The sequence below is a fragment of the Lissotriton helveticus genome, chromosome 2_1, assembly GCF_964261635.1.
Source record: "Lissotriton helveticus chromosome 2_1, aLisHel1.1, whole genome shotgun sequence".
NCBI classification, from domain to species: Eukaryota; Metazoa; Chordata; class Amphibia; order Caudata; family Salamandridae; genus Lissotriton; species Lissotriton helveticus.
The window spans coordinates 1962910136-1962932624 of NC_136059.1; the positions used below are offsets into that span (position 1 = coordinate 1962910136).

The window sequence follows — 22489 nt, forward strand, 5'->3', positions numbered from 1 at the left end:
TTCTTACTGCCGACAATGGATTCCTCAGTATGCATTTCTAGCCAAGCCACTGATACAGTTAACGACACAGGAGGCAGCCGTATCGACTGTCCTCCCTTGGACATCTGAACATACACTCAGTTTTAATGAGTTAAAGAAAGCTTTATGCCAAGCTCCAGTTCTAGCTACACCAAACTACAGTAAGCCTTTTACACTTTTCGTCACAGAACGCGAAGGTACAGCATTATCTGTTCTCACACAAGATCAAGCAGGACAATACAAGCCATGTGCTTATTTTTCGAGCACATTAGATCCTGTAGCCCAGGCTCTGCCTGCGTGCCTCAAGTCAGTTGCAGCCACAGCACTAGCTATCAGACAAAGTGATTCCATAGTATTAGGACACTCCCTGACAGTACAAGTTCCACACTACGTGGAAGTTCTTTTAAATCGAACACAAACTCAGCACTTGACAATCGCACGTTTAACAGGTTATGAATTGACACTGTTCCAGCCACACATAGAAATCAGACGCTGCAACATCCTGAACCCTGCTACACTGTTACCATCAGTTACCTTAAGTCCGGACACACACGACTGTGTGGAAGTAGTTAATATTACGACAAAGCCAAGACAAGATCTGACAGATATTCCGTTACCAGATCCCGACCTGACACTTTATGTGGATGGTTCATGTATGAGAACAAGTACAGGAGAACTAGTCGCCGCGTATGCAGTGACTACCGACACCGAAGTTATTGAGACACACCGTATTGACACCCTGTCCGCTCAAGCAGCAGAGCTAGTTGCTCTGACACAAGCCTGCATACACGCTAAGAACCGGAAAGTTAATGTTTACACAGATTCACGCTACGCATTTGGAGTCGTACACGACTTTGGAGTGCTCTGGCAGGAGAGAGGTTTCATGACTTCTCATGGAACCAAGATTCAGCATGGTCTCCTTATTCAAGCTCTGTTAGATGCCATACATTTACCGACATCCATTGCTATCATGAAGTGCAAAGCACATACGAAAGTTACTGACATTATTTCCCAAGGTAATGATCTAGCAGATCGCACAGCCAAGCTTACAGCTCAGACTCCAGACATTCCAGTTAACATGACACATACTCCAGATCCGACTACATGTATGACAGTTAAGGACCCCACTCAAGATGTCATAGATATCCAGTTACATGCTACTCCCGAAGAAATCAAGAAATGGTCCGAACAAGGAGGGGTCCAGACAGATCAAGGATGGTTAACGAAAGGAAAAGCCACATGGTTTCTCCCTGACTCTATGGTTCAAGTCATTATCAACACCGCACATAGTCCAGCACATTTAGGAGAAAAAGCTATGTTAGACAGTATCCAGAACATTTGGTTCAACAAGCATTTACGAGCTGCAGCCAAGCAGAAAGTCCGTACCTGTATGATATGTTGTCAGTTTAATCCAGGTAAAAGTGTCCCGGTGGAACAAGGTGGATTCCAACCTCCTGACCACCCTTTTGAAGTCCTCCAGATGGATTATATTCAGATGGAGCGATGTCGAGGTTTCAAGTATGTCCTTGTAGTTGTATGCGCCTTGTCCAGGTGGACAGAAGCATATCCAGTCCCAGATTACACAGCCGCGACCACTGCCAAGCAGTTGGTTCGTGAATTCTTCCCCCGTTATGGACTCCCTAGGGTCGTATATTCTGATAACGGCCAGCCATTCTCCTCAGAGTTAATGAAGCATGTTTCCCTTTTGTTAGGGTACCAGTGGAAGTTCCATTGTGTACGCCATCCTGAAGCAGCCGGTCTCGTAGAGAGACATAACCAGACCCTGAAAATCCGCATCGCCAAAGTATGTAAAGAGAAAGGTGTGGACTGGCTAGTAGCTCTGCCAGTCGCTTTGTTCTATATGCGCATGGTCGCACATTCCAGATCAGGTCTATCCCCGTATGAGGTCGTTTTCGGCCGCCCCCCTAACATGTGGGGTACACCTAGACCCCGAAGTATTACCGATGTTTCAAGTAATATGCTGACAGATTACCTAGCTTCCTTGATGTCTGCCCTCAACTCTTGTCGTTCACAGGTTGCCGCCGCATTTCCAGACAATACCGAGGTGGCACCGCATGAAATCGTTCCAGGATCCATGGTTCTTGTCCGGAATTTTGACCGCTCAAGTCCGCTGGAGCCACGCTGGAAGGAGCCCCGACAGGTCCTCCTCGCCACCCGTACAGCCGTGAAGTTGGAGGGTCGCAAAGGCTGGGTGCACCTTTCGCACGTAAAGAAATTTTATGGACTGAAACCCGTCTCAAAGAACATTTCCCAGGATTCGAAGGATTGCCAAAGTACTATTCTTAAGGACTGTCCCGCAAAGGACATTGCTACAAACCCTCCCCTGTTAGAGAAAACTCCGCAACAGGAGTATAAGTTGAAACTCCGGTCTAGTAAAATAAGTCAGCCAGTTTGATTGTCTAAGTCCTCCCCTAGGTGAAACGGTTAGACTGTTTCTGACATGTATAAAATAGACCCCCATAGTGAGAGAGTTAGTCAAAACTCAATCCGATGTATCGTTTTCCTATGTTTCGTATTATTTCTCAGTATTATGATTTCCTGCATCAGTTATGCATTCTACTTGTATTTTCTAGTTTCTCATGTAAATAAGTCTACCAATGCTACAGTAGAGCACACGTTTAGTGATCTGCCTCCTCATGAACTCTCTTACCGCCTCGCTATGCGAAATAATTCTTTTATCCGCATGTTACATTATTCACACCAGACCAGCAATGCCACTAATTGTTGGGTGTGTGGTCGACTCCCCCCTTTTCAGACACCGAAGGGAGTTCTGCCACTCTTTCCTTATCCGTTTTCACATAATGGTTCGTGTGGAGCATGGTCCACGTTAACGTCATCCTCAACAGATATGTCTTTTCTTAACAGTACATGTTTTCCAGACAAGCAAGGTCTCCCCCACAGAACCGGGTTAGATCTAGAAAATGAAGTGTATAATTTAGGTAATTATTCTTCGAATTTCATGGTCCTGAATGTTCAGTCTGATACTACTCCAGACTTACCTGCAATTTCAGTACTACCAGTCAAAGGCGAATTATGTGTCCGAAATAATGGTTCCATACATGTAGGACATAGTGATTGTACTACTATTGTCAAGTATAGTGACAGTAGGAAATCTATTTTCAAAGCTTCACGTCATTCTTATTTTATTTGTGGTCAGACCGCATATGTTCGTCTGCCCCTCGATTGGGAGGGAACCTGTTACATTGCCTTCCTACTGCCACCTGTTTTTCTAGCCCCACCCGACTACCATAGGAATTCCCACCTAGTACATACTAGACACAAGAGAAACCTCCCGATTGTCGATTATACTGAAACTACTCTAGAACAATATATAGATATCAATAAAGGTGTCTTCCCTTATTTAGGTACAGTCGTGAATAGTAAACTGATACGTAGATTAACCAGAACACTCGAAGCAGTAGTAATTGAGACTACTTCTGCTCTAAGTAATTTAACCGAAGAACAATCCTTTATGAGAATTGTCGTGCTCCAGAATCGTCTCGTCCTTGACGTCATATTGGCCGATAGGGGCGGGGCCTGTAGAGTCATCGGATCTAGTTGCTGCATTTTCATTCCAAATAACGCGCCGTCTGTTTATTCAGCTATAACCAGACTCCATAAAATTGCCCATCTGTTACACCAAAATCCAGGCACCTGGACATGGTCCGGTTGGTTCTGGAATATAATTTCCGCCTGGGGATGGAAAGTCTTGTCCTTTCTAGGTATTGCAGTAGCGATCATATTTAGCTGCTGCCTCTGTATACAATGTGGCCCTGCGATTTGCGGCATTTGTGCTACATCATGTATTCCTAGTCCCAAGCCCCGTTCTAAAACCCGTTCCAAGAAAATTCGAGACGAACAAATGATACTGTATGAAATGATAGATGGTATCATGAATATTGATGTTTCCTGAAGGAAACGTAGTGACAAGGAGGGAATGTGGAAAAGTAAATTTTGCCATGTTCTGTGTCCCTACGCGTCCTCCATCATATGTTATATGTGCATGATTAATATGCATATGTTATTCCCCATGTTTGATTAAAGACGCAATTACAGTTGTGTCCATCTCTAGTATGCCAGTTTCCAGTTCTCGTGAATACCACGAATATCAGGCCTATGTAAAGCTACGTTGCCACGTTTCTCAGTGTGCACGTTATTCCATTGAAAAGTCCCCGTTTCTAGGCCTCAAAAGGGCCTGGACACCAGATTCAGCTCCTGTCTTCTGAGTCCTCGCTGAGGAGCGATACAGCCCCCACCTGTATCCTCGACCCTTCACTTACTTCCTGCCTCACAGTGCCCGGTTCAGCCTGGCTCTGCCTCTGAGTCTGCCAAGAGTATGTTATGATTCCAGTTATCAGTTCAGTCCTCCTCCTCTGCATTCCTAAAGCTACTGAACTGCATCAATAGTTTCCGTCATTGTCTAGCCTTCACGGCCCCATGTTAGAGAAATACTGTATTAATGGTCATTTAATATTCTTCATCACGCACTACATGTAGAATAATGCATGCTCCAGTCTTAGAGTCTGTTAGCTTTTCCCCTCCTGACTTCTAGTTTATATTAACATGTTCCCTAAACATCAGATACTAGATAGGGTTTAGGTACATGTCGCCCTGACTCTCCAGACTTCAGTCTCTGCTCCTAGCACAGAGTTCATAGCCCCCAGCTTCTCCTAGTAACACGTCATCGCCAGTTTGCGCGCACCATCAGGTTAGAGGTCCCGGCTCCTCAGGTAGCCCCCTCCACGGTTTCCGCCCCATTCATGATATATTCTGTTACGTTTGCATCACATGTCTGTGTATACGCCCTGTTACACCTCTTTTCACCCTTATCTTTCGCGACTGCTACGCGTCACGCCTATTGCTCCACCCACTGCTACGCCTATTGCAATGTAATGCTATGTGTTTGCGTTATGTATATATGCTCATGTACTGTTATTAAAGGCTAGCTTCCCTTGTCCCGATCCTGTCCCCGGCAGCTGCCATCCTATTCCCGTGCAGGTCGTCCTGTTCCTGTCCTTATGCTATATTAAACCTGTAAAACTCCTACTACCTCGAATCTTGACTCTTATTTATTGAGCTATCTGTTATTCATTTATGCATTCAAAAATAGGGTATTATTTATTTATTTACCACATTACAACTGATGGTGTAACACAGGGCGTATCTTACACCTCACCGCATACACGTCATGTTCCCTAACACGACTAACACTTGCCCCCGATGCGGAACCGACGACGCACGTCTGTTACACATGCTATGGGAGTGCCCAAAGTTAGGATACTATTGGAACACAATACATGAGGCGCTGTCTGACGCGGTCACCTCTAGGCCGACAAACACCATAGACTATGCTATACTAGGGCTTGGAACGAGGGGGCGCAAGAGAAGCGTGGCCGATCGCTTCACTGATATGGCCTTGTTGCTTGCCAAACGTGCAATAACAATGCGGTGGAAGTCGGCCAGACCACCTGACCCAGATGCATGGAGGGCGGAGGTGATGAGATGGGGCAAGGCGGAGGGTGAGGCACTCCAACGAGAAGAACGAAAGGGACTCAGGAAAACCCAGATTTCACTAGACTGGTATACTACTCTGGGGTCTTTTGAGATGGGAGGGACCAGTGGATCCGACCAATCATCGGCTGCCAGCTGGGCTGAGACATAACTGCTGGTGCTACCCCAGACTGACAGGGAAGTTCGCATTCTAGGTGCAGCAACTGAGCAGCGTAGTCAGTTATTATTGCTGTGGCCCCTATACGACTGAAGTGGCAACTAACGCGAGTATTGCATGCAGTGGGTGTAGCCTTGTAACGAGTACCGGAATCACAATAGCTTATGAGTGCTGGGAGGGGGAGGGTGGGGAGGTGGGGTTTTACGGGTTTCTTTACAGAAATATAAAATTTGAATAGTTGCCGATCTCCCAAGCTACTGTGTATATGTATGCATGATAATCCTGAATGTAAAGTATGCTCTTACATGTACTTTCAATACTGTCAATAAACAACATTTTCAAAAAAAAGATCATGAAGCAAAGACGTCTCAAAAATTGGCACCCAGGTAGTCCCGGTATTGCTGTATGCAGTGGATGCTGTCCTTTTAGCTCGGACAGGTAATGGCCTTCAAAAGCTTTTAAATGGTTTTAATGATTTTATGCTTAGACTTAAACTTAATGTGAACCATCAAAAGTCCATCATGTCATACGGGCCCAAAAACACCACATCAAAAACGTTTTTTATAGGGGGTAGGCCTATTGATAAAGTATCTACTTTTAATTATTTAGGTATTTTACTGAATGCAAATTGGCGATGGGATAGGCTAATGACTCAGAGTGTAAAAAATAGAGGCAGCCGGCAATGCTATATTCAGATTTGCCAAAAGCCGGTTCGGGAGATTGTCCAGCTCTATAAAAGTAAATGCCTATCAGTGAGAACTTATGGAGCTGGAGTTTGGGGCTACGCGGCCACAGGTAAACTTCAGGTAGCCAAAAACAGTTTTCTGTGCTGAGTTTTTTCTATCCCTAAAACCGCTGTGAGTCTCATTGCACACATGGAACTGGGATTAGGATTCATGGAGGATCAAGTCAGAATGGCTCCACTTATTTTATGGTTAACCCCTCCTGTGCTCATGACGAGCTGAGCTCGTCATGACTGCGCCCGTTAAATGGAACGCTCGCACGCTGGGCTGATTCCCCTGCTGGGCTGAGCGTTCCATGGGAACGGGTGTGGCCATGACGAGCTCAGCTCGTCATGAGCACCGGAGCGCCGTGACTCATGACGAGCTGAGCTCGTCATGAGCACCGGGGCGCTGTGCGCGCCCCCGCACATCGGGGGAAACAGCCCCGCAGTGAAGGGGTTAAAAATATGGTGTAAACCTGAGGCACAATTTTGAAGAAAGATGTTAGCAGATTGCTTAAGCCTACACAACATGACAGCTATCCCATGGCTGGCTTATATTAAAAATACTTTATACAGCCTGGGTCACAGTCACCTTTTTGATGGACCTGAAAGTATTGTTCCTGAATCTAAAGAGATTGGGGCTTATGAATCTTACAGAGAGGAAACGAGACTTGAGCGATCTCTGGATATGCCCTCTGTTATTAGCTACATGCAAATGTTTACATCTACATGCATGGAGCCCTATTTAAACTGGATAATTAATCCAGGGTATAGATTCTATCTCACTAGGTTGAGACTAAATACAGTTCATTACCTTCTGGCCTTGCCCATAGGAGGTTCTTGGCATACATCTCTCTCATGATGTCCTTGTGACACTGTTACTGCCCAATCTGCGCTGCACTTTATGCTCTTTTGAACACTGTATGATTCACTCAGATTGCGCTTTCTGTGCCCAATCCTCTCAAATAAGTACGCTACATCATATAAAGAGGAGTTAATCTACCTGCCAAGTCTATCTTCTGCTGAAATTTGAAATGCTGTTCTTATCCTCACTGTTGCTGCTATTACATTAAATAATAACTTATGCACTTTAATTGTTCATTGGATGATAGTTGCTGAAATTTGTAATGTTGTTCTTAGCTTCGTTGTTGCTGCCATTTATTACATTAAGAAGAAAATATGAACTTTAATTATTGATTGGATGGGTTTTGCTATGATGTCTTCTCTTTCTAAAAAACTTCTGAAATGATCTATTTATTTTAAATGTTTTTATTTTTAGATTTGTATAAGGTAAAATGGATTTTACTCAGTGATTTTATGGCCATACATACTAGTGGCAGAATAAACATATTTTTGAATTTGTTGTATCACAAAAAAACATTGATTGGGAAAACGAAGTTAAAACTGGGAAGGCATAACCAGACATAATATTAGTGGGTTGTATTTGATTAATGGGATGAGAGCACAGAGGAAAGGGAAAGCAGAGATCTTCCATATAACTATATATGCATGATCAAAAACACCGGGGTGCTGCAGGAATATGGGCATTTTTAAAGCCCTAAAGACTTCTGTCAATGTTAGTCTTTGGTTTGAAATGATGTACCCATCTCCTATAGCTTAGTGACATTTCTAACACGTTTTTTACTCTTGAAGCAAGTAACACTGTTTGAAGATACAAACACCCTTAAAATGCGCTCCTACCTGGAAGTAATTTTGCCCATTTTACAACTTGAATCATCTGCTTGCCAGCAAGCCGGTTCAAACTGGAAAGCAGGTGCTCTGCTGTGTCTGGCTTTGAATTGTCATACCCTGCATACACAATATCTGGCTCAATGCTTCCAAGAATAAGTGATGGAGCCGGATTAAGCCCTGGTGGAACACCAGGTAGAAGAGGAACGAGAGATGTGTTCATAGGTACAGAGGGCTCTTTTGGAGAAGAAATGCATACTGTTCCTTCTTCAGGGCTCTGAGGAGGTGCCTGTTGCTGTGGATGATGCTGCAGCTGTTCTTCATGTACACCTTTTAACTTCCCCAGCTTCTTGGACTTCCGAGCTGTGAGAAAGAGGAACAAGCAGTGAGTAATTCAGCTGGAAAGTTTAAGAGAGAATTTCAGGTCACAGTAAAAGCAGAATACCTTTAAAAATTGAGCAACAATACAAGACCAAAACTATCCCTGGTTGGGCTTATTTCGAGTCGCGGCCTGCATGACTTACAGGTGGGGGGCTGGGGAGATTCACGCAGGAATGGGGGTGGGGGGAGGCTAATTAAAAAAAAAAGTTAATCTTACCTTCGCCTCCGGTCCCTCGTTGCGTCTCCTTCTCTCTCTGCTCCGAGTACCAGGAAACAGACAGTCTACCTCTCCTCCCCTAAGTCAATCACAATGCTGCAATGGCAGTGTTGTTATTGGCTGCAACGCCGACCGCACAGGCGCCTATGGGGAGGCCGCTTTCTCCATGCAGGCTGCGTGCAGCCAACATGGAAAAAACAAGAGAGTGCGTATGACTGGTTTGGTTCGCCCTGGGGCCGACAAAACAGTCAGCGCCCACAACAGTGGGCAAGCCACTCCTCCACTGCCCTGCAGTAGGACCGCCCTCCCGGCGGCCCTCAACCAAGCACTTCTTTCTGCTTTCTCGTAGTGCAAGAAGCAGAAACATAAAATGGTATTCATAATACCATTTAATGTTTTTGCTTCTCGCACTGCGAGAAAGCAGTGGGGTGACGTTCCTCCGTCCACATGAGAAGCCACTCCTGCTTATTTCCAGTTACTGTGTAAGTGCAGGAGTTAATAGTTAACAAGAGATGAATGCAAGTGAGCCACAAGTAAAGACAAAATATTGCAGGATAACATCGATCAAGGTTCAAGGACGATAATTGGCTACGAAGAACAGAATCTATGGGGGGATAACTGCATCTCGCATTTCTGGAAGTTGTTTTAGTATGTTTTGAAATACAGGCATTCAATTGTAGCCTCTGAATTTACCGCGCTTTGTAAGGATGACTCCACGAAAAAATTCAAATAAAGTGGGAGTCCTTAAAGAAAAGTGGCTGCGTAAGAAAAAAAAATAATAATCTCATCAACTCTACTTTCTCTGTGACTTGTTTTTCCAAGTAGTTGTTTATTACTTTTTTTTATCTGATTTGCGCATCACATTCCTGTTTTCCCTATCTGGCCTCTTAAATGTTCACTATTGCGTAGTACATAAAGCATTCAATAAGTACCTAACACAAGTTTCGCCCGACATTATTTTACTTGTATACATCTTGCATAGTACTTAAATGTGCTGTTTTTAAGAATGTATGTGTTCTTTTTTTCTCATTGAAGCTAGAGCAATGTAATTTGCAGGCGCGGTGCGTCCATTGGGGCGTAGGGGCATAGCCCTGCTAAGCCTCGTGGCGTGGCGCACCGTCAAGCACTCCAGTCAGTATTAAGGACATTGCTGTTCCTCAAGCCCGACACAATATCGGAGTGCGCCAGGGGGTGGGGCTGGGCTGGGCTGCTGCAGCTTGAGTGACAGTCCACACTCAGCTGCAGCAGTAGTGCGCATGTGTATTTTTGGGTTTTGATCAGCCCGCACATGTGCTTACTCCTTCGCCTTAGAGAGGGACCCAAGGAGTGCTGTTTCATACAGCACCCCAGGGCTGCAGCCCACGGGGTTGAAAAGGGCGGATGGTAACTGTGCCCCCCTAGCCAATCCTGGCGCTGCATGCAGCGCCAGGATTGGTTGGTCCACCGCGCAGCAATCCATTATTGGGTGCCGCGCGTGGGTGGTAGCACACTGCTGCAGTCGCACTTTCTATGGCCAATCACTGTGTGACTTCATGTGAAGCCATGCAGTGATTGTCCATTTCGGGACGCACGCGGTCTGTCTGGCTGCTCCCTCTGCTCTGGAACTGACATACTGGACAGTCTGCTGGTGCCTGCTGCTCGTCGACTCGTGACGGTGGACTTGGAGTTAGTTAGTCAGTGTAGACCAGGACTAGAGAGAGATCCTACAATCGTGAAAAAAATTAAAAGTAAGAGTCTACTCTACTCTCGAACGTGTTTGTTACAGTAATAGTAGTGGCTCGTTCGCGGTAAAGTGACAGATCGAGTGAGTGATCTTTTCTAATTTATAGAAGTTGTCGATGCAGCACAGTATTTTTTTTTTCCTGAGCTTTGATGGCCTGAGGCAGGGATTGTGTATTTTTATATAAATTATTATGTAATTATCATCAAATGTGCAGAACACGACTCAGTGCGACCCTGCTCTGCGTGAGGCCTGTATGTGCAGCAGTGCACCCTATTTGTAAATTAGGTCTCTCATTTCCTCACAGCAGAGGCAGCAGCAATAGCTTTGTTTTCCCCGGCATCAGAGCTGGAAGCATTAGCCTTCCGAAGAGCCTTGCACATATTGCATCTATAGCGGTGCATGGACGCAGGCGTGGCAACTCTCGGTGTCAGTAACACTGCTCCCTCGTGTACATCGGGAAAGTAGCACAATGCAGATGTTATTAGCTGAACCGAGATATTGTCAGATATTGGGTTAACTTGTGGCCCCCAATTCATCGTTCAAATGAAATCCACACCTCCCATAAATAGGAGGGGGATTTCATCTCAATTTTTGCAATGGTGTAAAAAAGGTGTACTAATAAAATATATTTGACCGGCAGTCGTATCAAACACTTGACTCCATCTCTGACTTTTTTTTATACCAATTTAGCATCTGAGTTGTTTGCTGCATTCAATAAGTTTTACTGTGTTCATTGTCTTTTTTGGATTTTAAAATATATCGAATCAATAGCGATTTTTTTAACAATTGATAATATGAAATGCTTCAGAATATCCCTGTCGCCCTTATCTTAACTCGATATGAAATCACAACGTTCTTATTAACTAGGGTGAGACAGTCTTTTTTGTATATACATATCTTTGAGTCTATTTCAGTGAGCCGAGGCCGATGAACTGTGCGACACGACAGATATCGTCGCAGTGAAACACAGGCCGGGCGGGAAGGTTCCAGAATCCAGTTGCGACATTATTTTCCACATGGTTGGAAGCACGATGTTGTGACTGTGAGCTAATAAATAACTGATGGTGCTATATGAGGGAAATTTCGTCGAGTTCAGAAATCAGTCAGGTTCTTGTTTCACAAAACATTCAGCTTTTATAATGGGAACCAGAAACGTGCAGGGCACCAGGTGAGGGGATGTGTGTCAGGCCCGTGATTTGAATGTTTGAAAATCAGAGAGCTCTTTCTTGCATTTCCAAGCTTAAAAAAGTACAACGCGTTGTTTTTAAACCCTGCAGAGCTGGCGATGCAACAACGCGGTTTCATAGTAATGTAAATAACAGGTTATAGTATTACCAAAACCTAACCCAATGGTTCTAGTTTAGTTTTATTTGGCACTGGGATGAGTCAGCCACTGAGCTACACCAAAATTGGAGCATGGGAAATAGAGAATGTCGTCAAATGTCTACATGTGCATTGAACCACAGATCTGTCTTACCAGGTGTACTGGAGGCCATCCACTCAGTAATGATGGGTGGGATAATTGTGTTCCAGGAAAAACAAGTCTGAGTATAGAAAGGGAATGCGCATTATAAAAGTATTTTGATAAATTATCAAGGAAGCATGTTTTGAGTATTGTGTTCTAATTTAAATATATCTGCATTGTTATCTCTGTTTTTAAAAGTTTTCTAGTGTTTGTTCTACTTGGGGACTAAATAGATTTTACTGATCAAATGACATGTACATTCTGTAACACCTAAACACTATAAACTGTGTGGAAAGACATGCGTGGTAAAGTCACATGCGTTGTAATGGAAACGTGGTAAAGGTAATGCGTGGTTCCCAATACTTTGTGAGGCTGTTTCCCAACTACTGTGCAACTTCTGCTACTCTTAGAGCTGAGATTTTCATGAAAGTCATATAGTCTGAATTCAGCAGCGTAATAGGACGAAATGTATGACGCTCTGTGGTTATGCTGAATAAGCAGCTACCTATGTTATGACATCTATTAATGTAATAACTGCACTTTCACAATTGCTTTATTAACCTTCCTGCATTCTCAAATTTGCTTGAAAATGCACGATTTTTCTTCTCTTTTTTCAAAATTATCTCGGGCGGGGGGAGACCCCCCCGGAACCCCTCTTATGGTAGTTCGGGTTCGCTAGCTGTGCTCGCTCGCAACGGTGCAGTATGCCAATCATTTTACGCCACACCACTTTCAAATGTCACCAGCCGCCCCTGGTAATTCGTCAGCATTTCAACATTTGGCTGACTATTTCAATTCATAAATCAACTGAGCAGACTTTAACAAACCTAAACCAGCTGCGAGCAGGCATAAATGTTCCTTCATATCACCCTATTAACTTGCTATGGGTTGATCATCAGCGGTTTTGTGTGCAGTATCACCTTGTCCTAATTATTGCGTAAAGGCCAGTTACAGTTATGGGTGTTATACACTGATTTCTGTAGGCTAGTAGCAATCACGTCATATTGTACATTCACGTCAGAGGGGCCTAAAGGGGTTCATGATACATTTTTGGAATGAGCTGCGTTTGGAACTTTTAAAACATCTTAAGAGGTCCCGGTGAGGAGGCAGATAAAAAAAAAATCAAACTTAAGATCCCATTAGTAGGGGTGAGATTTCTACTTTGCTAATCCAGCATCCTAAGTGCTGTGTCCGGTCCTCCCCATATGTAAATATGTCACTTGAATATCAAGGTTCAACACTTCAGTACTGCAACACTGGAGTACTTTTTTAGACAGCTCAAAGCATTGTCACGATGATTCCAGCTTTTATTCCTTGCACACATTCATAATTTTTTCATGGAAGGGAGAGATCTTCAAATGGATAATAGAAGAAATAATCACTCATTTCACATTTATACTGGGCCGACCTTGGAGTTGCCAATATACGCATTTGGTAGCAGCTTTAACTAGTTGCAGACTGTGCTGGACCTTTGAGACTGAGGCAAATCTATGCAGATTGCAGTTTCATCCGAGTATTGCAATGGTATCTGCTATAAAAAAATAAATTTCAAATAGAAGAGAAACTAATGACTCTGTCAGTCATTCAAATGCAGTTATAGTAAATTTGAAACAAGCAATGGCAGATTCAGTAAGCTTAGCTTGCATTTTGAGCCCTCATAAAAAGCATTTAAAAAAGCTTGCTACAATGAAAACAAAAAATATATTTTGTGCATACAATGCTTCTACGAGAGAAAGAATATATTGCGTGATATGTCAGGATGCAATTATAGACACACAAATACTGGCCATGTGGCAAGCATTGGGGATCACAGGACTATATAATAAAGTTCCATAAACTACGCTCTTAATTATACATTCCTGGTTGCGCTTCTTAAGCCACGACCCCTTTTAGGGACGACCGCCCCTTCCTCCACCCTTTTCATTTATCTTACAGCACTGCATCCAGGAGAACACATACCGTTTGATATATTTTTATGTTTGTAGCACCCGTCAAAGGAAAATAAATTTTTTGTATCATTGTTTCTGCAGATTTCACATCCCTTTGCAGCAAATATTTCAGAAGATGTTCACAATTTTCTAAGATGCAGGCAGCTTCTACCCAGTGGTCTTCAAACTTTATAATGACGAGACCCTCTCCCCGTAGAGAGTTACCACAGTTACAGCACCTTTCGAGCTTAGAAAATACAGGCATGGATGCAACTTGTAAAGAATGCCTATGTGGTTTTTGCTTATGATATCTCATGCACAGCCACTTGTTTATTTAGTAAGGATATATACAACGTATACTTTCGGAAATTTCATGAATCTAACACAAATAAAACACACTGGGCCAGATGTATCAAGCACAATTGAGATCGCAAATCCGATTGCAAAGTCGTAGTGTGCAATTTGGGGAAGAAAAAACCCACATGCCAAATATTTTGAGCATGCATTCAGAGAATCGCAATTTGCGATTCCCTAAATGCTATTCTAGTAGCAATTGCGATATTGCTTTAAGGAATCGTAAATTACCACCAACTTCTAGTAGGTGGTAATTTGCAATTTCCATGAAAAATTTACTTTTTCGCATTATTCAAAGTGCCATGGGGATCACATACATGCACCTAAGGGCATGTATGTGAGCCACATCTGCACACAGGCACATTTCAGGGGTGCCACAGGGTGTCCTTTTGGAACCCTTGCATCCTAGAAATTGTGTGCGCAATTTGCGAGTACCTATTGGTAAAATCCGCTGTTATACACTCGCAAAATGTAATGTTGATACATCTGGCCCACTATTTTGAGAACGCCTTGGAGTTGTGAAGTTTACCCTAATACTTTGCACACCGCTACCTGAGAGCTGCAGGATAGAAATGGGCCTCTAGAACTAATGCATTAGTCCATTAAGCCACGTCTCTGACATTACCTTCAATTCTACAGAATGATGAAGACACATGTGCATGGTCACTATTTGAATTCACTCTACATATACTGCAATCTAACTCCACTTGTTTTTCCACCCCTCTGTTCGCTCACTGTGCAATGCTTTGAGGCAGCCATTCATTGGCATGCAGTATTTTATGTATCACGCACAATTAGCGTGTCTGTCAAGTGGTTACTGCTTGGAATGTTGTAGGTATTACATGCATCAAAACCTCTGTTGCTTAAACCCCCCCTGGGAAAAACCGTTGGTGTGTGTGCAAGGGGGTGTGTGTGGTAAGTTAGAAAGGCAGAAAGGGGAGAAAGAGAGACTAAGAGAGGGGGAGATAGAGATACAGGGAGACCGTGGGAGGACGATAGAGATACAGAGCGGAAGCAAGATAGATGCAGAGAGAAAGAACGATAGTCGGGATGGACTATTTTAACTCCTGCCTTCCATCCTTATCATATGCAAAGGGATGTATTACAGAGGCACGCATGGCTAAACCATACGTGCCTCTACTAAGCTGCCTGAACACCGCATCCCTTTACCCTGCATGCCTTTAAAAAGCATGCCTTTACCATGCAATTTCGTGGTAAATGCATGACTGATAAAGGGATTTGTAGTAAAGATCACATACGAGGCCACCCGCTCTGAGCCTTAAAAATTTCCCCAAACCCCAATCCCTAAAAACGACCGCAACCCCACCCTGAGCCCTAACACTACCCGACACCCTCTGAACTCTAAAAACATCCCAAACCCTATTTGAACCATAAAAACTACCCGACCCCCCCGAGGCATATGCGTGGTTAAGGCAAGCATGGTTCCGCTTGCAGGGAAACAGTCCGCATGGCTCTGCTCGCGTTGTAAAGGCCGTTTCCCCATGCAAAGGATTTGATGCACACTCAAAACCACATACTATAACTGTGAGCGTGCAAACACACACGCAAACGTACAGGCATGCACTCCCTGTATGCAGATGTGCAGAAACATTACCCCCACATCTGCCTTACTCGTTCCAGTCCTTACTAATGAGGCGTCTGCCTCTAACATAGATCAAATAAAACAAGAACTGAACAGTCCTCACATTGTTGTATCTAACTCTCCAGTATTATTACTGTGTTAGGAGCGTTAAGAGTCTACACTGTGGTAAGAGACTCAGGACTCTATGCTTGCTGTAAAATATTACTCACATCAGGTTCTATAATGTATTGTTGCTATTTGAAACAGGTGACAGTTGGCTTTAAGACTGGGGCAAGCCAAATTACAATATTTGGTGATAGAAAAAGAATTGCTCGCATGTTGGTGGGCAATGGAGAAGTTTGGCTGTTATGTTTGGGGTAAGCAATTTTTGTCTTCAAACTGATCATAAACATTCAGTTCCTATCCTGAGCGGAGGTGGTGGTAAATATTGTATGCCAAGGATTTTAAGGTTATTTAGCAAACGCGTACAATTCCAGTTTCATGTAGTTCACAAATTGCTGACTTTCTGTCCTGGTTCCCATGTAAAGCTAAGGATGAGGAACAAATGTGTTCGTAGAATTATGGATGAAGATTTTGAAGACTGTTTGGTGTCATCCATTGAAGTACCTAAATTAGGTGTGTGATCTGAGGAAGCATGGAGAGTCTCTCTAATGGAGGATCAGGTTTTGCAACAAGTATTGGAGTTTGTCAAAAATAGGTAGCCAAGGGAGCAAATGCTTTCTCTCAAGCTTCAGCTATTTTTCAACGATTGTGAGGAACTTTCCATGGCATGCTACTTAGGTCAGATAAACAGGTTCCACTGCTTAAGCTCAGAAGCAGCATAATTGATTACGCCCATGAGGGACACCTTGGTTCTACTCTCACTAAAAGGTACATTTGTGCTTCTTTCTGGTGGCCTAGGATGGATGCTGACATTGAAGAGGTGGTGAAAAGATGTTGTGTGTGTGCTTCAGCTGACAAAAGTTTGAAAGTAGCAACTTCTCCTTTGATGTCTATTAAAGATCTGTTGAGACCGAGTAAAATTAATGATTGATGTTAGGGTCCCTATGGTTCATTACCTGGTGGTACCAGATTTATTTTTAGTACTGATGGATTACTGTTTTAAGTGGATGATACTTAAATTCTTAAGAGACCCTTGTGCAAGCTCGGTCAAGGAGTTTCACAGGAAACTTTTTCTGAGGGAAGGGTTTCCAGAAATTCTAATTTCTGACGATGGCACACATTTTAGTACTAAGGTATTTCAGAATTTTCTTGAATCATGTGGCATTAAACCTCACAAAAGTTCCCTATATCATGCCCAAACCAACAGTCATGTTGAAAGGATGAAACGAGCTGGTGCACAGTGTGTGAAGTAGGCAAAAGATGGGAACCATGACATTGTGAGGGGTATGCTGTGGTTTTATAGGACCATGCCTCATTTGTCAACCAAGTTCTTTCCTTTTGAGTTTTTAGGGGGTAGAAAAGCCAATACCACTTTTCATCCAGCTTGGATGGCCAAATCGTTGAAGAGTGAAATCGTTGTGAAAGAAAATGTCTGTCAAGCTTAAAATAAGCAGAAATGCTGGTAAGATAAAAAGACAAGAGTTAGGAAATGTGATGGTGCAGGTTGGAGCAGTAGAGCGAATTAAATCAGCTATTCATGTAGAAAAAGGGAAAGGCCAGTTTTGTGATCCTGTCAAAACTGAAAACATTTGTTTTAATGAAGTCAGAGTTGATGGTGGCCATTGGTGGAATGTCTCAAAGGTTGTGAAAGTAAGAGATAAGGAGTCTAAATCCACTACCAGCAAGAAGGAGTCTGCGTCTAATTCCTCTACCGATAATCAAAATGTTCAATTTCTGCATAGGGGTTCTTGGGTAATCAATAAACCGTTTAGGTTTAGAACATAAGATTTTGTTTAAACTATGTATGTTTTATAGATTGAGGAGGTAGTATGTTTTTTTTTATTTTTTAAATACAGAGGGAGGAGGAGGTATATGCTTAGTGGGTGGAGATAAGTTTTAGTTTTCTACTTTTTAGTTTTATTTGTAATGAGTTATTTATTCGAGAAGGGAAGATATGTTGTATCTAACGATACAGTATAACTGTGTTAGGAGCGTTAAGAGAATACACTATGGTAAGAGACCCAGCGATCTACGCTTGAAGTAGAATGTTCCTTACATCAGGTTCTATGTTGTGTTGTTGGTATTTGAAGCTGGTGACAGCTGGCTCTGAGACTGGGCGGCAAGGCAAAAGTACTTGCATGTACTACCATAGCACCTCTTTACTTGGTGTTGAATAAAGCGCATTATGCTTCGATTCTACACCTTGTCTGTAATCAATCACTACGCACATTCTGTTTCTTTTTGCCTCTTCAAGAACAACCATATGGTAAGTGTTCAATTTTTAGGAAAGGCGCATGCATTTTTAACCATTTAGAACACATCTTTCATTTTTCTGATAACGTTCAACTATATGTTTGTGTGCGAATCAGTCTGTCCTTTGAGTTGCTTCTCTAGCAGACAGGAGGAAGTGGCTCAGCGCATCTTTTCATATTTCAGAGAGGTTTTCTCTGTTGGGCGGTAGGATGCAGCTGTAGCCAGTACGTCCTTCGATTTACATTTTGGTAGTCCCCATCTGTTCTTAATTAGTTATCGCTGATAAAGTGGCTCTGCTAGAGCCACCAGAGATGTTTTAAATAGATGTTTTAAATATAAAAAATATATAGATAGTAATTAATGCAGCTGTGTTGTAGTCAGCGCATTCTTCTTTTACTTAATGTACTGCTGTCTGATATGATAAAGACACATTTATGCACAATAGGGAGGTTGAGCAATACCTACCATATTCTCCTATGTTTGTTACTAATTGAAATAAAACTGTGTTTTAGCCAGTTTTCTTCTAAACATTGCTATTTTACACTTTCCTCTAAGCTGGCAATATCTTACCTGTGGTAGTCTGGATAGGGGCATAGCTTGGTCAGCAACATTGGGGGGTGTGAGCTTCAGTATTTCCAACAATCAGGCTGGCACATAATGTTAAAAATAGATTATACAAATAGCAGGGTGCCTGAGAGGAGACTAAGGAACAGTAGCAAGGGAGAGGAATGCGTATTGGTAGGAGTACTAAGAGAGAAAATAGAGCATTTTTGAGGACTTTCAAAACAGAGAGGAAAGAGAGTGTGCTTAGGTTTTTGTTAGTGTGTATGTGACAATTCCAGGTGAAATCCGACAGACATCTCATCATACCCGACTGAAAGCAAATGTACCCAAATATTTATCAGAAAATAAGAACTTTTAGGTGAATGAAACACCCCAAACACCCCCCCCCCTCCACCGAAGCTACGCCCTTGATCCCTGATTTGGAGGCCAGAGAAGTGGAAGGGATCTGCTGGAAAGAGAGGAATTACTTTTTGTAGAATATAGATCTCATGAGATTTGGTAAACATGATTTGGGCATGGTTTAATTCAGGTGATTCTGCTTACTCCTCTATTACGCCTAGAGTCATGAAGGAGGAAGAACAAAAGGCAGTCTCTAAAAAGAGACACAATGATGAAGAGGAGTTGGAGGTGGTGAGCCTACCTGGAAGATCTGGGGGACAGAGATTTACTTCTCCTCCTCAGGATCTGTTAAACATGATTAATAAGGCAGTGGCAGCAGCATTAAGGGCACCAGAGCCACCAGCCAAGCAGGTCAAGTTGTCTGATCCAGAGGAAGATAATTCTGAGCTGAGAGGCCGCAACATTAAGTTCCAGAATTTTTGGATACATTTGAGACAGAATCTGGGGTTCCCTGAGCTAACCTTTGTCAAGAAGGAGGATTTTTTTGAACAGTATCAGCTTAAGGAATCAGAGGTGTTACAGTTCCATTCTGCAGTAAGGAAGGTTCTGACAAAGGAATGGAAGGACATTAAGAAACGTTCCCCAGGTTTCTAGCTAAAACATACCCAAAGGAAGGGTTTCAGGAAGAATCCCCTTCTTCTGTAAAAGTGGATTTTCTTATGGCTGACTTTTATCCCATGGTTAAATAATTTCAGAAGACACAGCCCTTTCAGATTTCGTGGATAAGAAGGCAGATTCTGCAGTTAAAAGAGTGTACACTGCCTCTAACTTTGCCATTCGAGTTTCGGTATATGCTTCATATAAGGTTCAGTCGCTGTTAAAGGACTTTCAGTCCCTGGGAGATCCAGGAGGGTTCTGACTGTATGGAAAAAATGTTCAAGATGGAACAGCAGCTTAGATATATGGATGTGATCATGGAGGGTGGGTGCACCGATCAGTCTATGCTGAACCACCTTCCCTTTATAGTATCCAAACTATTTGGTACACATTTGGAGAACTTAATAAAGAAGTCAGAAGAGGACAGGAACCTGATGGCTCCTCCCCATTTTCCCTCCAGAGTTCGTGGTTTTTCCGGAAGAAGGGGTTCTTCTTCCCAGAGAGGGATGAGAGGTTCTTTTCAACCCTTTCGAGAAAGGGGACGTGGCCAGGCGTGTCCCTCTCTCTGAAAAATCCCAGTCTCAATCAGCAGGCTCAATTCCATTCAACCACACTGAAATCCTGACTACACTGGACCAGTGGGAAGACAGATTCTTCAGTTTTTCACCGTTTGGGAAAAGTTGATATCAAATGCCTGGGTGTTCGCCAAGACTATGAGAGAGTTTCAGGAAACACCAGGAGAATTTTCCAGAAGCACTTCTGTGCCTCTAAATCCTGATAAGAAATGGGCAATTCTTCAGGGTATTAAGGATTTACTTGCTATGAGGGTCATAATCAGGTTCCCAAGGAGGAGTGGTTCTTTTTGTTGTCAAGGCTTCTAGAGAATTCAGACCTATTCTGGATCTCAAGTGCCTGAATAGTTATCTTTAGTTCAGGCCCTTCAAGATGGATAACTTGCAATTGATTTTTCCTTTAATTTCTCAATGGGATTTTTTTTAGCAACTCTGGGTTTACTTGATGCTTAATTAAAAATCCCAATTCATGAGCAGTATCAGAGATTTTTGCGTATTTGTGGGGATGAAAAGCATTATCAACAAATAGGGCCTGACTCAATGGACAGATAACCTCAAAACTCAGACACAGGGAGGATCTATATTCTTTTTTAATGGCTTTGAGTGTCTATATGTCCAATTTATAACACAATGTCACTATACTGCAGCACCAAAATTCCCAACAAAATTTTAGAAAATTAGAAGAAAATGCGAGAAAGAATATAGCAGAAAATATTTTGAAAAAAATGTGGGAATTGAGAGAAAGCACCTCACGGTCACAACACCAAGGGGGGCTGGCTAGTTGGTACTCGCTAGCACGCCCACTTATCATCATCGGTTGCTTTCTCACCATAAAACGGAAATGTGTTCCTAAGTAATTTTTCTTAAAAGTGAAGGAGAAACAGTGAGAAAGACTAGAATATGCACTCTAAGTGCAAATATCACACACGTGTCGTGCTGGTCCCCATGAGAAAAGAAAAGAAATTACAGTTCTCAACATTAAAAACGAGATCCTACTCACTGGCCAGTTTTAGATTTTTTCAGTGCCGTGAGCGTCCTCAGTTAAAAAATGGTTCAACTCAGACCATTATTATGTCCAAAGAGCCAACATGTTTTGTTGCTACCACTTTGCGCAACTTCATCAGGGCTGAGGGGATGACCAGTCTTCACTTCACTTAAAATTACCACTTGGTCGGGTCGTTGCTAGTGTCTCTCGTACCTGCAACCACCTCGATGTGTGGAACGCGCCAATTGGTTGCGTATCCACAGGGTGACCACACGTAGTTATGGCACCGCTACCATGAGGTATCATTGTCTACAGGATCCGTCCTCACTCGAGGAGTATCACCGTGGAGTATCATCGTCTCCAGGCTCCGTCCTCGAGCATGTCTTGAGCATGCGTATTACTACTAAATCACCTGTACCCCTCTATGCTACTTCCTCATCTTCAAACCTGTGTGCTACTTTTCTTTCTCAAACCTATGTGCTGTTTGCCTCAAGCCTATGTGATACTTGCCCTTGTGGAATCAGTTTGCTGCTTGCCCCCTGAACTTGTAAACCATCAAACCACCCTTAAACCCGTGTGCTCCTTGCACACATTTGAGCCTGTGGCCTACTTACCTGGAGCCTGTGTGCTACTTGCCTCCCCTCCAAGCCTGAGGACTACTTGCCCACTCTTGAGCCTGCAAAGTTGCCCATCCCTAAGCCTATGAACTATCCACCCTTAGTGTGCATGTTTATTGCTCACCAATAGACACCTGTGAATCCATTCCCAGTGTTGAAAAAGACAGCCATAATCAGGGTTCAGTGGGCCCCTAAGGCATCTTGGTACTAGTGCCACTGCAAAATACAACAAACCTATTTGAACAGGGACCAAACAGAAGTTTATGCCACTGTACCTGTTGCAGCAGTGAAAACTAAGCCCTCTGAACCCTGATTATTGCTGTATTTTATCATTGAAACAGAAGTTGGGGTTGTTTCCTGTCTTGCACTCGGGAACATGACTGGTGCTTTATATGTGCCGGTGCTATCAGGTTATTTTGAGAGGGGGAGTACCTGCACTTTTTAGCAGAAGTGCCAATTAGAGAGTAATGGCATTTCTGAGAAACAAGCAGGCACTCTGGCACAGGGTACCTACGACTGCCAGTGCTTAAATTGGGTCAGTGGTTGCAGGTTGGGCCCATCGCTACTCATTTTTGGGGACCAGCTCTTATTTTTCTTCATCAGACTTCG

General features: G+C 43.1%; 1 protein-coding gene across 4 annotated transcripts in view; it reads right to left on the bottom strand.

Annotated features, from left to right (window-relative positions):
• Window positions 1-22489, bottom strand: part of NR3C2 (nuclear receptor subfamily 3 group C member 2) — an 818592-nt gene that overhangs the window by 131183 nt on the left and 664920 nt on the right. For all 4 annotated transcript variants that reach the window (XM_078676907.1, XM_078676905.1, XM_078676904.1 and 1 more), the window contains exon 5: window positions 8133-8483. In XM_078676907.1, the coding sequence (XP_078533033.1) occupies window positions 8133-8483 (351 nt within the window). The remainder of the gene's footprint in view (window positions 1-8132; window positions 8484-22489) is intronic.